The sequence below is a fragment of the Coregonus lavaretus genome (genome assembly GCF_964263955.1).
Source record: "Coregonus lavaretus genome assembly, chromosome: 30".
In the NCBI taxonomy this organism is placed as follows: Eukaryota; Metazoa; Chordata; class Actinopteri; order Salmoniformes; family Salmonidae; genus Coregonus; species Coregonus lavaretus.
Window position 1 is genome coordinate 15,052,436 of NC_140017.1, and position 15,859 is coordinate 15,068,294.

At 41.2% G+C, this 15,859-nt stretch overlaps 1 protein-coding gene across 3 annotated transcripts; it reads left to right on the top strand.

Annotated features, from left to right (window-relative positions):
- Positions 1-1,513: 1,513 nt before the first annotated feature.
- On the top strand, positions 1,514-15,707 carry LOC311105575 (NAD-dependent protein deacetylase sirtuin-2-like). Of its 3 annotated transcripts, none has more exons than XM_084147759.1 (17): positions 1,536-1,704; positions 1,893-1,939; positions 2,908-2,959; positions 3,036-3,143; positions 3,461-3,502; positions 3,684-3,790; positions 3,911-3,967; positions 4,085-4,153; positions 4,251-4,380; positions 4,547-4,606; positions 4,767-4,822; positions 13,649-13,725; positions 13,891-13,942; positions 14,052-14,119; positions 14,220-14,286; positions 14,470-14,610; positions 14,641-15,707. In XM_084147759.1, exons 1-17 carry the CDS (start codon positions 1,689-1,691, stop codon positions 14,668-14,670), a joined length of 1,179 nt encoding a protein of 392 aa, XP_084003885.1. In that variant the 5' UTR covers positions 1,536-1,688; the 3' UTR covers positions 14,671-15,707. The 3 variants fall into 3 exon arrangements, with proteins under 3 accessions (XP_084003884.1, XP_084003885.1, XP_084003886.1); XM_084147760.1 differs by having other exon boundaries at positions 14,470-14,595; XM_084147758.1 differs by having other exon boundaries at positions 1,514-1,704; positions 14,470-15,707.
- Positions 15,708-15,859: the final 152 nt, after the last annotated feature.

Consider the following 15,859-nt stretch of genomic DNA (forward strand, 5'->3'; position numbering starts at 1 on the left):
CAGCGGGAGCTGCGTACTCTCTCTGTGAGTGGCTGCGCTGAGGTGGATCACTGGTTCCTGTCCCGCCTACATATCTTCCAGGACACCGTGGAGGAGCTGGACATTTCCAACTATCCCTGAATCTCTGTGGTGGGCCTGGCCGCACTGCAGAAGCTGAAGTACACTCACCCACACTGGAGGGAATGACAAAGACAGAGGCTTTTTTATCAATTTGTCTTTTCTCGGTTACTCACGTCCTATCTCCTTGCTTCGTTCTTAAAATGTATTGGAGGAAAAAAATACAATGTCCCTCCCTTTGGACATTCTCCTCCAATGCGTTTTGAGAAGAAGCTGAGGAGAGAGGACACAAGGAATCAAGGGAAGATTAATTGAGAAAGAGACAGAATTACTCAAATGTCCATGCATCTCCTCATGGCACTTGCCTTAGATATATTTGCATATGTGTATGTATAGGGGTCAATGGACTCCTTAACTTCACTAATTGACACAAACATCCCTTCTCTTCCTCTTGTGTATCAGGGGTCTGTGACGGCTGGACGTGTCCTCCCTCCCCAGGCTCCAGAACCCTGGGCTGGTCGCCATCCTGCTGGAGGAGATGCTTCCTCACTGCCATGTTACTGCTGTTGGGTACGACCGCAGCCTGATCTACAGCCACACACAGATAGACGCCCAGACATGGATAAAGGCCCAGTCTGAGGCTGGACCTCAAAGACTGACTAGAGAAGTGGAGAGACACAATCAAAGTCGTGCATGGTGACAAATGCACAATCAAGCAGTCCGCTCTTTCTGTCTCTTTAACTAACACTTACACAGACAAACAGGCTGGGAGGGATGCCCATTTAGTTTGATGTAGAGCCTCACTGATTAAAAATTATAAATTAACAGACAAGTGTTTTACTTACTTGTAGAGCATCATTGTCCTTAAACTATCAAAATGATCCGTCCAAAAATATTTGCTTCAGAAAATGTATATATGATGATGGTACAGATGATTATAATGCATTGTATTGGTGATGCAATAAAATATTTATTTGTAAAGTATGCCTTGTGTTGTACATCTGGATCAATACAGACATTAAAACCAAATGGACAGAGTTATGGTTAGCATTTTAAAACTGGTGTGAATCTTATTAACTGTAAATGAGGGTTGTAAATCCCATAATCCTTTGTGAGACTGAGGAGATGAGACTTTAAAGGTGCGGTTGAATAGGAAGAATAACGATTCAAGAGGAAAACGGAGAGATTAACATATTTTGTAGATTGCGGTAATTATGTATTAACTACCTTATATACTGTAGCAATCATACTGTTCAAAACATTGCTGTCATGACCTCATGCTTAAACTACTTCTGCAGGTACATAAATGTCCGTGATATGATTGCTTCTCTTAAATTATGACAATGTAACAGATTTTGTTTTACTTGCACCGATACAAAACAGCTCCGCTAATTTATAAATCCAACTGCAATCTGCAAAAGTAGGGCAACGCTTTCGCATGTGCTTGTTTCTAGTCGGAATAGTTCTTATGCGGAAATTAGCAACACGGAATTAATTCGTGACCAACAACAACAATCATATCGCGACTGTACGAATTAACTTGCATATGTAGCAAATTAAGTTAAACACACGGGAGCAACCCACACAATATCATACAAATCTGTCTGTGAAGGATAAGTCTAGACGGATAAATGTCTGATGTACCAGGTATACCTTTTTCGTCTTGGGCTGGCCTTTGCTTGAAAATTAAGTGCAGCCAGCCAACCAACCAGCTAACTTAACTAGCTACATTGCTAGCTAGCTGCCTAGTTAAAGCTAGCTAACTAAAGCGTTCACCATTGTGGTTAGCTACTTGTAAATATTAACTTGACATGGATTTGTTTCGTATTTTCCAGGAACTTCTAACAGAGAAGAGGTCGAGGACAACACCCCCGAACCAGAGGTAAGAAATACTACAGCTGTGTTTAGGAACTGTCCGTGTGTGTGCATGCCTTGCCCCATGGATACCTGGCTGGCTAACGTTAGCCAAGAACTAGCTAGTAGCCACGACTAGTTTGTCAGGCACACGGTTAGTAGAGAACCTATCATGACTTGTCAAATCAAATTGTATTGGCCACAAGCGCCGAATACAACAGGTTGCAGACATTACAGTGAAATGTTTACTTACAGCCCTTAACCAACAGTGCATTTATTTTAGAATAAAATAAAACAACAACAAAAAAGTGTTGAGAAAAAAAGAGCAGAAGTCAAATAAAATAACAGTAGGGAGGCTATATATACAAGGGGGTACCTGTGCAGAGTCAATGTGCGGGGCACCAGCTAGTTGAGGTAGTTGAAGCAATATGTACATGTGGGCAGAGTTAAAGTGACCATGCATAAACAATTAACAGAGTAGCAGCAGCAGCGTAAAAAGATGGGGTGGGGGTGGGGGGGCAGTGCAAATAGTCCGGGCAGCCATGACTAGCTGTTCAGGAGTCTTATGGCTTGGGGGTAGAAGCTGTTGAGAAGTCTTTTGGACCTAGACTTGGCACTCCGGTACCGCTTGCCGTGCGGTAGAAGAGAGAACAGTCTATGACTAGGGTGGCTGGAGTCTTTGACAATTTTGAGGGCTTTCCTCTGACGCCGCCTGGTATAGAGGTCCTGGATGGCAGGAAACTTGACCCCAGTGATGTACTGGGCCGTACGCAATACCCTCTGTAGTGCCTTGCGGTCGGAGGCCGAGCAGTTGCCATACCAGGCGGTGATGCAACCAGTCAGGATGCTCTCGATGGTGCAGCTGTATAATTTGCATGCAATACAATGTACATCATCTTATGATGTGCATAAAACCAAGCAAGGATTATATTGTAATGTCCTTGATCAAACTAATGTTTCCATGTTTACACTGAATTTCCTCTTGATTTCTGCTAGGAGCAGTCAGACAATAGCAGTGACGACGGCGAGGCATCAGGGGACACAGAGAGTAGGTGTCAAGGTTTTGCTTTTAACATGAAAGTCTCATATTTTCATCAGAATAATTATTTGTTCCTTTCGTACAGTGGATTTCCTGCGCAATCTCTTCTCTAAAACCTTGGGCATATCTGGAGAGAAGGTTTTGGATGAGTTGACTCTTGAGGGGGTGGCCAGTTACATACAGAGTGGCAAATGTGAGTCTTTTATTCATCTATAACCCAGTGTGCACACATTTCATGTAGGGGTTATTGACTATGTAGCCCAGCAAACAGTGCATCTGGCAACATCTAGGCCTAGTTGTATAAATAAGTCATTAGTCAACCCAAGAAAGTAGACTGTATTATGAATAACATCTGTCTAGCCTGAGGCCATATCATTTGCTTGCTGAACAACATACCAAGATTTAAGTATGTTACTACAACCACCTGACTATGTGACACTGCTTCATTGGATAACAAATGCTACAATCCAGGAAAAAAAAATATTCTCTCTGTTCCTCTATCCTCCACAGGCAAAAACATAATCTGTATGGTGGGGGCAGGGATCTCTACATGTGAGTAACTCCCCCTCTTGCATAACTGTGGGCTGAACATAACATAATTAGTCTAGAAATGTTTTGTTTTGTTGGACATATAAGACACATAGCCTAAATACAAATAGATTTCCCTCGAAATTGGATGTACAATGTATCCACCACTTTTGTGACGATGACACTGTCCCTCTGTCCCCCTCAGCGGCTGGGATCCCTGACTTCCGCTCCCCAGACACGGGGCTCTATGCCAACCTGCAGAAGTACAACCTGCCCTACCCTGAGGCCATCTTCCAGATAGACTACTTTAAGGTCTGACCGCTTTCTGTCGGATTCTTTTGGCTTAAGCTTGCTACACTAACGATCTACACAGATTATTTTGTTCTTTGCTGCTATCACTACTCAAGATTTACCTCTCTCTTTCTACATCAGAAACACCCTGAGCCTTTCTTTGCCCTGGCCAGGGAGCTGTATCCAGGACAGTTTAAGGTAGGATCTAGCCTATTTTCTGGACTTTAATTTTCTTAACTTAATTTCCTGAATGATGCAATAGGTGCCTGTGTATTTTTTTTGATATCACTAACAGCAGTGTTGTTGTATGTTAAGCCCACAGTATGTCACTACTTCATCAAGTTGCTGAAGGACAGGGGGCTACTCAAACGCTGCTACTCACAGGTTAGGTATTCTTTCATATACTTTATTATGTGTCTGAGTTAGTCACCTACAGCCTGTATTGAATTGTTATTGGGGTCGTCCATTTCTGTCTGGGCAGAATATTGACACCCTGGAGCGTGTGGCAGGACTGGAGGGAGAGGACCTGATTGAAGCCCATGGCACCTTCTACACCTCACACTGTGTCAGCTTTATGTGCCGCAAAGAGTACGACTTGGACTGGATGAAAGGTTAGTGTATGTGGTACGGTAATTTCTAACTTGGATGGTTTAACACTGTTATACCACCTAGGCAGACACTCATTTACATGTATATGCTAATTAAGTTGTCATTTAAAAGGAATGGTGCAATTAAAATAATTGTTGAATTATGATCTCTTTTACCTCTGACCTGCAGAGAAAATCTTCTCTGATGACATCCCAAAATGTGACAAGTGCAGCAATCTGGTTAAACCAGGTGAGTGCTTGCCTGATCATTTCCTTTCACTTCTCATCTATCCTTACTTGAATATGCTCTCTCCCTTTTTCAGTTCCTCATAGTTCAAAGTTCTTACTGACCCGTGTGTGATACTTTTTTTTGGTAAAATACTTGATTTCTCCTTGTTCTCCATTTTCAGATATTGTTTTCTTTGGTGAGAATCTACCAAAGAGGTTCTTCACCTCAATGGCCATGGTTAGTGTGGTTTGGGTGGTGACCTGATAGACTACATTGAGTTTGTATGTCTTTGTCTTTTCCATGTATGTGCAGATGTGTGTGTGTGTACCTTGTCAAAGTTGCGTCAATTCAAATCTGGCATTAGGAACAAAAGAGGTCAACACGACTTCTAAGATATACTAGTTATTTTAATTAATGCAAAAACCCTCAATGGTAAATATGATGTTTCGTATATACGGGCTCTTTGAAATACCTCGCAGGGCACTTCAGAGAACTAATCCATTGTTCTAGGTTCTTGCTCAAATACTCTGACAGAGAGAGTTTCCCACCTCTCTGCTGGCCAATTAGAGTAGAGACTTGAGCGTGGTTTAGACTTACTCAGCCTATCCGTTGGCGCACAGGCTAGTCCCCCGCCTCTTCTGTTACCAGGCATACGTTTATCATAACAACCTGTCATAGTGAGAAGATCCAGCTCCCCTAGACACCATTCCTACGTCCAAGGAAGGTTCACAGATCACAAAGAACCAGTATATTCCAGTATCTGGAGACACAAATCCTTATCTCATTTTACCCCCTAAAACAGCTCTTCACATCAATCACAGCTTGCCAGGTGTCACAACCTACATTAGCCCAGTCAAGAATGCATTCTTTCTAAGTTAGTCATCCCATCAATTTAGGAGAATAATACATCTCTAATAATCCCCCTTTTCACACCCAGTAGGGTGTGACTCAAAATAAGAAAACACAGGGTGTCATTCATTATAATACAATACAAACAAAAATAATCACACTTTTATTAATAGGCCATAATGATACAAAAAAATAAAACCCTCAGTCCATCTACACCCAACTTGCAAATTGTTACCAGTCACCAAGGAACTTCAAACCATCACATAAGGAAAGACAAACATTCATATGGTTAACTTGATTAATAAAGCATAAAACACAGGATTAATAGAACACAAAACATAAGACTATTAAAACATAAAACACAAACAGAGAAGTAAATTTTGGCCCCCTTTAGACACCCTTTAGTGTCACTCCACCAAGCCTGGTAGGTCATATCCTCCATTCCTTAGGTCGGAGTCCAGGATTGGGCCGTATCTCACCATCTGTTGGGAAACCACCTTCCCCATCTCCTTTCTCACCAAACCTCAGACACAGGAAATAAGACAACATCCACAAAGAACAAGTATACCCATAGAAGCTATAACTTCACCCAGAATAGTTACAACAATAGTTTTCCATTTACCAAATATGTTATCAAACCAACCGTTTATGGAGCTATCAATACCAGAGTTCTCAGCCAGTTCGTTCGTCAGCGTGGTTACTCCCTGAAGCTCTTTTGTCACGGACCCGTCCGGTGCTATATTGTTTGAGGATGAAAGTACAGCACATATATCCAAACAGAACACAAACTCCGCCCCGCTCAGCCAAAAGCATATCTAAAGCTATTCTATTCTGCCATGTTATTAAGCTAGTTGCCGCTGTCTGCTCATCTAATCCCTTTAATGCATCACGAGTGTGGTTTATAAATCTTTGCTGGTTATAGTAAATATAATTCATCCAATCTACGTTTTTATTAATTGTTGACCACCAAAAAAGACTTGATTCAAACTCAGCTGCGATCTGATTCCTAGCTTTGAATTGTTCTGGAACCCCTCGAGGTACTCCTATCACATCAAAGGATCCTTTCATTAAAGGATCCCGGGAGGAGGTCCTACTTTCTATGTGACAACTCACCAGTCTCTGACACGTTTGATTATTTGCGTATGTAGGTGAATTCACAATCAGTTATCACCACACAACCATCAGATGTCAGCACGGGCCTGGTTTTGGTTCCTAAAATCCTCTGGCTGCAACAAAGAGGAGAGATTAGTCATGGTCTCTTTTAGTTGTGATTTTCTCTGTGTAGGAGCAGGAGCTAAGATGCCCTACTCTGTATCCTATCTTACTAGTCCTAGAAAAACAATTAGAATCCCCTGAGACTTCAAACGTAGGCAACCTAGGTCGGAATGACTTTGTTATCGGGGGATACAGATAGTTCAAGTTACTACAAGACTCTTTCACCACATTCCCAGGTGGCTTGCATGGAGGATAAACCTGTTTTTGCGTACTTCAGACTTTCAGACAGTACCTACCCTTCTATGGGTCGCACTGCCATTTCTGGTAATTCCCTACTTTCACAATACTACACCTGTCCCTAAACTGTGTATGGAGATTTACATATCCCCCCCGCTCGGTATGAGCAACTACATAGTCCCAGGATGTACATGGTGACATACATATGGTGATGTCCTCCCCTAAAGTCCCTAGTACTTCCCCTTTCCCTACGTCTAGCTGTCTCCTATGCCTTCGTAGACTGTGCTCAGGTATTATTTTATCAACTTGTGTTAGGTTAACTACTACTTCTGGCTGATCAGGAGGGTTTGAGTGTGTTAGGAATATGGCCCCCACAATCAGACAGCTACCTACCGTCAGGAGACCTGTGAATCCCCACCCTCGCCCTGAGAACATGTCAGACGCCAACCCATTGCTTCACCTTCTACCGAACTCACACAGGGATGATCAGACAGGGTAAGGGAATCTTCGTTAAGGAGTCAACCCCTGAGCCCTAATGGTGATCGGTTCTTTCTCCTAACTCTGTGTTTGTTCATCAGGTGTAACTGGGTTTACCTTTTTGCAGTGTGTGACATGCACCCAGGTGGATCTAATAGGACTTGATAGGGCCCTTCCCAACAGGCCTGCTTCCAGTTTTTCTTCTTTTAGGGACTGGATCCACACCCAGTCTCCTGGTGAGATAGAGTGGGTCACCTTCTCCTTTAGTTCACCTGTGGGGCACAAAACCTCTGACATACAGGTGTGGTTAATAAACTATCTTCACACATACATGTTGAGCTCTCAATTTCTATTGTTGTTTTGTTTTTTTAAAGTATTTTTTTATTTAATCCTATCATTATTATTTAATCCTATCACTCCCCCTTTTTGACACATGATTTGCCCATGTGTCAATATTACCACCTTCCTAAACCATCCCTTAGGTAATTTATCATCCAATTGCCATGCCTTTCATTTTTGAGATTGTCTTTTGCTTCTTTATTGCTCCTCCCACTTCCTTTGTCTTTTATGGCAGCTAAATTCGACTTTCATCCAGTTCAGAATCAATTAGTAATCCAATCTTCAATCTCTTATCTTGTAAAAACACTCATGTTTAGTTCAAACTCTGTTCTACCCAGGCTCTCCCGGGCTTGACCTGAAGACTGATTGTTGGACATGACAAGTCCATATTTAGGTCACCTGTCTTCTGCCTAGCAACAAAGAATAAAAATCTCTATGTTCATGATTAACCCAGTTATATCTAATAGCCCACCAAAAAACCTCATCATCTTTAAATCACGACCAATGTCATATCCCTCTTTACTCTCTACCATTTGGATAACATCCCTGATGTATATATGCCTCCTTAGAGTTCCAAATTACTTTAACATGGGCTGCCATTGCCTTCCCATAGATAAGATCACTTAATTTACCCGTATGCAGTACATAATGGAGTACCCAAGCTTTACAGCAGTTTATCATTACCAAAAAGCTCATCATTTGTTTTTTGTTTTAACGGTTTTGGCGCTTCAAGTATAGCAGTTTTCCTGGATGAGTTTAACATTCGCCCCTCCTGAGTTATAGTGTGTCCTAGGTATATGACCTCGCTCTGCCAAAGTTGAAGTTTCTTTTTGCTCACTTTGTGTCCCTGTTCTGCCAGGAAGGTTAACAATTGGATTGTATCCCTCTTACATCCCTCCTGAGTGGGATTAGCCAATAGAATATCATCTACATAAACTAACATTTGGCTTCCTTCCCTAGGTTCAAACTTTCCCAAATTCCTAGTTATAGCCTGGGCTAAGATTGAAAGACTTTCCGAGTAACCTTGAGGCATCCTAGCGTAAGTCCATTTCCGTCCCTGAAAAGTAAAGCCAAACCACCCCTGACTATCCGGATGAACTGGGATACTAAAGAAAGCATTAGCTAAATCTATCACTGTAAAATAGGAGTTCTCTGGTTTCAATTGGTTCAGCAATGTATGTGGATCTGGTACACATGGAGCTCTGGGAATTATATTTCTATTAACCCCCTACAAGTCCATGACCATCCTCCAGTCGGCGCTAGGTGCCGCCTTTTTAACAGGAAATACTGGAGAGTTGCATTGTGCCTCATCTCCAGGAATTATCACCCCTCTCTTAAGTAAATGCTCAAATGTAGATGTTATTCCTTTTATTGCTTCTGGTTTCATAAGGTATTGCTTTTGTTATGGTCTATGATCGGATCGAGGAATCACTTGTACTGGAGCTACCCCCTTAATTAGTCCTACATCTGCTGGTCCTTGTGACCATAATTTGAACGGAATTGCTGCTAACTCAGCCTCCTGTTCCTGAGTTAAGAAAATCTCTTCCTGTCATCCGTTAAAACTTGTCTCCAAGTGGACCCCGGGCAGGGTTTTTGCTCTCCAATTTAACTTTCTTCTATATCTCCCAGTGGAGTGGCCATACTGATCCCCATTTGGTGTATTCTGCCAGTCAGTAATGTTTTTCCCCTGTTTTATCCATTTACCTAGTGACAACCGTTCCTCTGAATGTTCTTTCACTAGGGCAACATGGGGGCTCCACCTTTCCCTGTACAGCCTCTGGCTCTGTAAACCCATTTTAACCCAATTTGAAAAACAACAATCACAAACAGCCAGGCCTCACTTAATTTGGTAGCTCACTTTTATGACCTAAATACTGCCTAACTGAGATGAGCTAATCTCTTTCTCCTGGTTATAATCTAAAGATGGTAGTATACACAAAACATGATACAGATATCCCCAGTCTTAACCCATCAATAATTGTTTGTATCAATCTAATTCCTCATAACTAATCCATTAAACCACTCAAAATTCGTAGAGTATACAATGATTATTTAATTGATTACCCTAACTCTGCTACATGTGATCTCATCTCAAATGATCCATTATCAATTATTTGTTCAACCCCCTAGGAAAATCTGTCCCCCCTGTAAATGTCATATTTGAGTTTTTAGCCAATACAATCACGGTTACATCAACTGTTCCCTCATTTAATGGTATTTTCTTCCTAATATAACTTCCCTAAATGAGATTAAATCCCCTGCCTTCCTCTACTATCCTTATATCATTACTGGATCAATGATACTAATTGTAATAACTATTTCACATTAAATTGTGCCTTTTTTCTGATAATGTTATAATTGTAGCCTACTCCATCACTTTAGTTTAAAATATATGTTTGTTTTATGTAACAATTCCAGAACCCACCACAGGCTGGCGCTATTCCCCCATCACAACAGCCAATGTCACTTGCATCCACGTAACCAAAATACATTATCGTTCTAAAATGTACCAAAAATTTATATTTTCCCGCTAACCCATTTCAGTTCGCTATTCAATTTATTTAACTGTTCTCTCTGATTATGCCCTAATTAATAAAACAAATACTTGCTATCGTTGATAAGCATACATTTAATGATGTTCCTACCATCTGAACTGTACTGTCTCTCACCCTCCCCTTGCTCCTTCGAGGAAAGCGCATGGTAACCTTATAACATATTTTCATAGACCTTTCTAGAATACTTCTATTTAAGCTATCTAATTCAACCTTTCACATTTCTCAATCCACATAGTAATCTAGGTATATAGCCCCACTGCGAAAGCTTTGTCTACTGTCCCTACCTGTGTTCGAACCAGGGACCTTTAGATACATCGCCAGTCACTCCACACCATCTACGATTCTCTCAAAGTAAATACTTTCACGTCGCACATCCAGCCACGTCATCACCCCCGTCTAGCCAGCCCTTCCGTCTCAAACACCCTAGTAGCAAAAATAAAACACACTCTCTAACAGCGTTCTGCATTTACCTCTATCATCGGGTTTAAGAACTAACGTAACAACATTAACCATTCTCTATTGCTGTAGTAACGTCTTGTTTGGTTCCGTTTATTGAGTGTCCATAATACTATAATAATACATAATCGAATTCCCCTCATGCATACAGATTTCACCTTATGCCATTGTAATGCCAAATAAACCATAATAGTTCAATGGAGCCCCCTATTGGCTCTCCCCTACCTATACATTACTTCCATAACCACATTAGTTATGGTCCGATTAGCCATTAAACCTTATCACATGATCAAACAACGCCACAACCTTAAACTCATATGGGGCGGCAGGCAGCTTAGTGATCAATAGCGCCGCGCCAACAACCGAGAGGTCACCGGTTACAATCCCCGAGCCGACCAGGCGAAAAATCTGCCGATGTGCCCTCGAGCAAGTCACTCAACCCCAATTGCTCCCATAAATCGCTCTGGACAAGAGCGTCTGCCAAATTACCAAAAATGCAAATGTAAATATTCTCTACTTTCTCACCCATGACGCACGTCTACGCTCGGGTGAGCAAGTTTAGAACATTCTCTCGTCAGATACCCACATGCGTTCCCAGCCAACTCCCAGTCTTTCCTGGCTCCAAAAGCCACACTTTCGCTCTCTCCAGCCCCTCCCCTCGCAACTTTACTTCTTTCCTGTTCAGGGGGAACAGACATTTTGAGGAGCTGTTTCTCGTTTTAGCGCGTTTCCAATATTCTGCCGTTATTCAAAGTACTTTAGTCTATTTATTTAAATCAAATAATTCCCACCTAATTAGTTAAAGTTGGCGCACGTTTATTTCAGCCTTAATTATTTGAAAGCAGTATTCTTACAGTGCCACACATCAAATGGTAAATCAAAACAACTAATCCAAAGTGTTTCAATTATTTAACCAATGGTTGATACGTCAAATTAAACGCCACACATCAAATGGTAAATCGAACGAATAAACCCAAGTGTTTCAATTATTTAACCAATGGTTGTTATATCAAATCAAGCGCCACACCATATCACTTCAATTTACTTATTTAAAACCAGTACTATGCTATGTCAAACATCAAATGTTATATTTCAAATATATCAGTTCAAACGTTTTAGTTCAGTCACACTCATTCATCACTTTTCATTTCATGTTTTCGATTGTCACTGACGGGTTATATGGTTTGAGTAACCACAAATCCAACATTTATTCCCAAATTATACCGTTTGGACAGCCACAGACGTCTTTTGATTCCCAATTTGTTTTCTATCAAGGTATACAGATTTATCATTCACACTCTCATGCATACGACAACACTCGCACTGTCTAACTTTTTATAGTACCTCCTATGGGTTTCTTTTGTTAACGTTTGCACAATTTAAACCATATTTCCTAATTGTAATTCTCATTATTTACTGTTTTAAAATATTCTTTGTATTCACAGCCAAAAATGGTACACAGTTAAACGTAGTATACAGTTATCACACAGCAAAAATAGTACACAGTTATCGCACTCACTCACAATATACAGTCATAACCCTATCACACAGTCAAATATGTCACACAGTCATAAATGACACACCTACACTCCACACACAATCTATTTGGGCACACAGCCTCTTCTATTTGGGCACACAGTCTCCTCTACTATCTTTAAAAAAATACTCAGCTGAACCTAGCCATATCCTCGAAGTTATGGACCTTGCCAGTCGCTAGTATTTATCTAAAATTTCCCGAACCTAGCCGTATCCTCGTAGTTACGGACCTTGCCGGTGTAATTCTTCGAACCTTAGTCGTACTGTCGTAGTTACGAACCTTGCCGATAGCAATTACTTAAATCAATTATTCCCTATATCTCCGAACCTTAGCCGTATTGTCGCAATTACGGACCTTGCCGGTAGATGTCAGTATTGTCTCCTGAACCTAGCCGTATCCCACGGACCTTGCCGGTAGCACAAAATACTCTCTGGTACCATGGTTTAACATCACATTTACCAAAGGTTTGCATGTCACAATATTGTGCTTATCTACTCATAATAGTTTCATAATTTAGTTCACTTACATCAACCAGTTGTTTCACAAAATTAATTTGAATAAAGCCAATGTGCAGATCTTTAGTTATTTAACAATAGGTATCTGCTTACCTTCTTTAAGTGGTCCGGACTTTTTGTGAAACACACTGTCCAATGAAAGAGGTGACCAAATGGGCCGGACATTACCCAGCGAAGTCCCTTCTACCAGATCACGTCGAGGTCACCAATTGTCAAAGTTGCGTCAATTCAAATCTGGCATTAGGAACAAAAGAGGTCAACATGACTTCTAAGATATACTAGTTATTTTAATTAATGCAAAAACCCTCAATGGTAAATATGATGTTTCGTATATACGGGCTCTTTGAAATACCTCGCAGGGCACTTCAGAGAACTAATCCATTGTTCTAGGTTCTTGCTCAAATACTCTGACAGAGAGAGTTTCCCACCTCTCTGCTGGCCAATTAGAGTAGAGACTTGAGCGTGGTTTAGACTTACTCAGCTTATCCGTTGGCGCACAGGCTAGTCCCCCGCCACTTCTGTTACCAGGCATACGTTTATCATAACAACCTGTCATAGTGAGAAGAGCCAGCTCCCCTAGACACCATTCCTACGTCCAAGGAAGGTTCACAGATCACAAAGAACCAGTATATTCCAGTATCTGGAGACACAAATCCTTATCTCATTTTACCCCCTAAAACAGTTCTTCACATCAATCACAGCTTGCCAGGTGTCACAACCTACATTAGCCCAGTCAAGAATGCATTCTTTCTAAGTTAGTCATCCCATCAATTTAGGAGAATAATAAATATCTAATAACAACCATAATGAAGTGATTAACCATAATGAAAGGTACAGTACTGGTTCCAGTTACCATCTCTCTCCTGTTTCTTTTTTCCACCAGGACTTTCCTCGCTGTGATCTGCTGATTATAATGGGGACCTCCCTGCAGGTTCAGCCCTTTGCTGCTCTGGTTGGCAGGCGAGTCTTTGTGTCTGACTCTTTTCACAGGATCATGATTATAATGCTATCTGATAGACTACTATTGGTATAGTATTGCGTTTCAACATGTCCTCTTCAACCATATATTCTAGCATCGACGAGCTCATAAATGGTGTGTGATGGAATATGTGTTTGTGTTTGCAGGGTTTCAAACAGCTGCCCCAGACTGCTCATTAACCTGGAGAAAGCAGGCGGTGTAAGTCCTCTGTCCTTTCCCTGTCTATCTGTATTTGCATTAGACTTTCCTTCCTCTATTCACCTCTGTATTTTAACTTGTACATCTTTCTGTCTGTATCTCCCTGTAGGCAGATCCTCTGTTAGGGATGATAGGCATTGGCGGAGGGATGGACTTTGACTCAGAGAAAGCATACAGGTGTGAAGCTATCGCTTTCACTTGAACTACGATGATGATGGTGAAGATGGTGTTGGAAGTGTTGCTGATGAATATTAATTGGTTATGATTTGTCTCTCAGGGACGTGGCTCATATTAGTACATGTGATGATGGATGCTTGGCACTTGCTGACCTACTGGGCTGGAAGGTAAATATATTGTACATGCTTAGTAAATACCCATATTCTATGGACACAGTCATGATAAGAGTGCAACAGAGATTGTTGAATTAGATGAAAGTTAGTTGAAATCTTAAAGTAGTCTTTTTCTCTCTTTTTTTCCTCTCACCACTCTCTCACTATCCCTCCCTCCATTATCTCTTTTTCTCGAAGGCGGAGCTGGAAGAGATGGTGAAACGGGAGCATGAGAAGATTAACAGCAAAGCCAAGGAGGAACAGGCCAATCAGAGCTCTGGAGCTGCTGGGAAGGCGGAGTCAGGGAAGGCGGAGTCAGGGAAGGCGGAGTCAGGGAAGGCGGAGTCAGGGAAGGCGGAGGCAGGGAAGGCGGAGGCAGGGAAGACTAAGATAGAATAACCAATGAGACCGGCCGGCTCCAACCCATCACTCTAGGCTTCAGTCTGGAAGCAGAGTTGCATATAGTAACCAAGACTGTGCTCTTCAGTCTGTTTAACCAAGACTGTGCTCTACAGTCTGTTTTGGATTTTCTTCCTTTAGTTTGCACTTTACTAACTTCTCTCTCCTCTCCAACCTATGTTTGACATAAACCCACCTCCTGACTCCTACTGTGTGTATTGATCTGTCTTTTGACAGTTCCCACAAATGGAGTTTATAGCAATACACACTAAAACAAGCATATTTTTCCTTCTGGGGGAGAGAACTACAGACACTGTGCTGTCAGCTTGCCAACTAGCTCTGTTGAGTCAATTAGTTGATGAATATAGACGTGACAAAGTATAGAAGACATGGCAGGGTAGCAAAGATGATGAATGGCTGATTCATCCACTGATGCAGTGACACAACTACTGTAAATAGAAGGAAAAATATATATTATACAATTTTATGTCAATTACTATTTAGAATCGATTATAATTATGGATTTGTTTTTCATGACATTGGTTTCTGTGCTCCTTGTTTCTATTAATTGTTTTAATATAATTATTTTTAACAATGTGTTTTAATCTATTAAGCGTACCTGTGACATTTGGTTTCTTTACTTCCTGTGGATGTTGGCGTTGGGCGGTTTCTATTTCAGCACGAATTATGCAGCAGGAAGTTGCTACAGTGGTGTGACATGATGTCGCAGTACATCTGTGGTGTTGACCAAATGCAGCTCCATGCTTTCTAAAAGATTGCGTGTGATACAACAAGTAAAAACACAAAATAAAGTGGCAAAGTCTCCCACTGAAGTTGGTATTTTTCATGCACATACAGTAAGCATTGAGCTCAAACACAGCTCATACAACTGATGTTGATTAGTACAACTGATGTTCTCTGTGTTGGGTGCATGGGTTGTTTATTTCTATGTTGAATGTATTGTAGCCATGAGTTGAACAGAAAATACTATTGCACACTTACAGTACAATTAAAAGCCCACCTTTTATTCTCATGCAGCTTTGGACTGGCAGTGTCTGAATCCATTTTGTCTTGTGTTTTCATCTCTATAAAGTGCAACACTCAGATTTGTCTGTGGGTAAAAGAGAGAGAGATAAGCATTATTCAGGTCTTGAGAGTAAAGGCTAAGCAGACTCATTTCTTTCTATGT

What these genes read in the sequence shown, in the direction of transcription:
- LOC311105575 (XM_084147758.1), top strand. An exon ending in CGACTTGGACTGGATGAAAG is followed by an intron (nt 4,381 to 4,546) that starts GTTAGTGTATGT and finishes TCTGACCTGCAG; the next exon opens with AGAAAATCTTCTCTGATGAC. An exon ending in CTGACCTACTGGGCTGGAAG is followed by an intron (nt 14,287 to 14,469) that starts GTAAATATATTG and finishes TTTTTCTCGAAG; the next exon opens with GCGGAGCTGGAAGAGATGGT.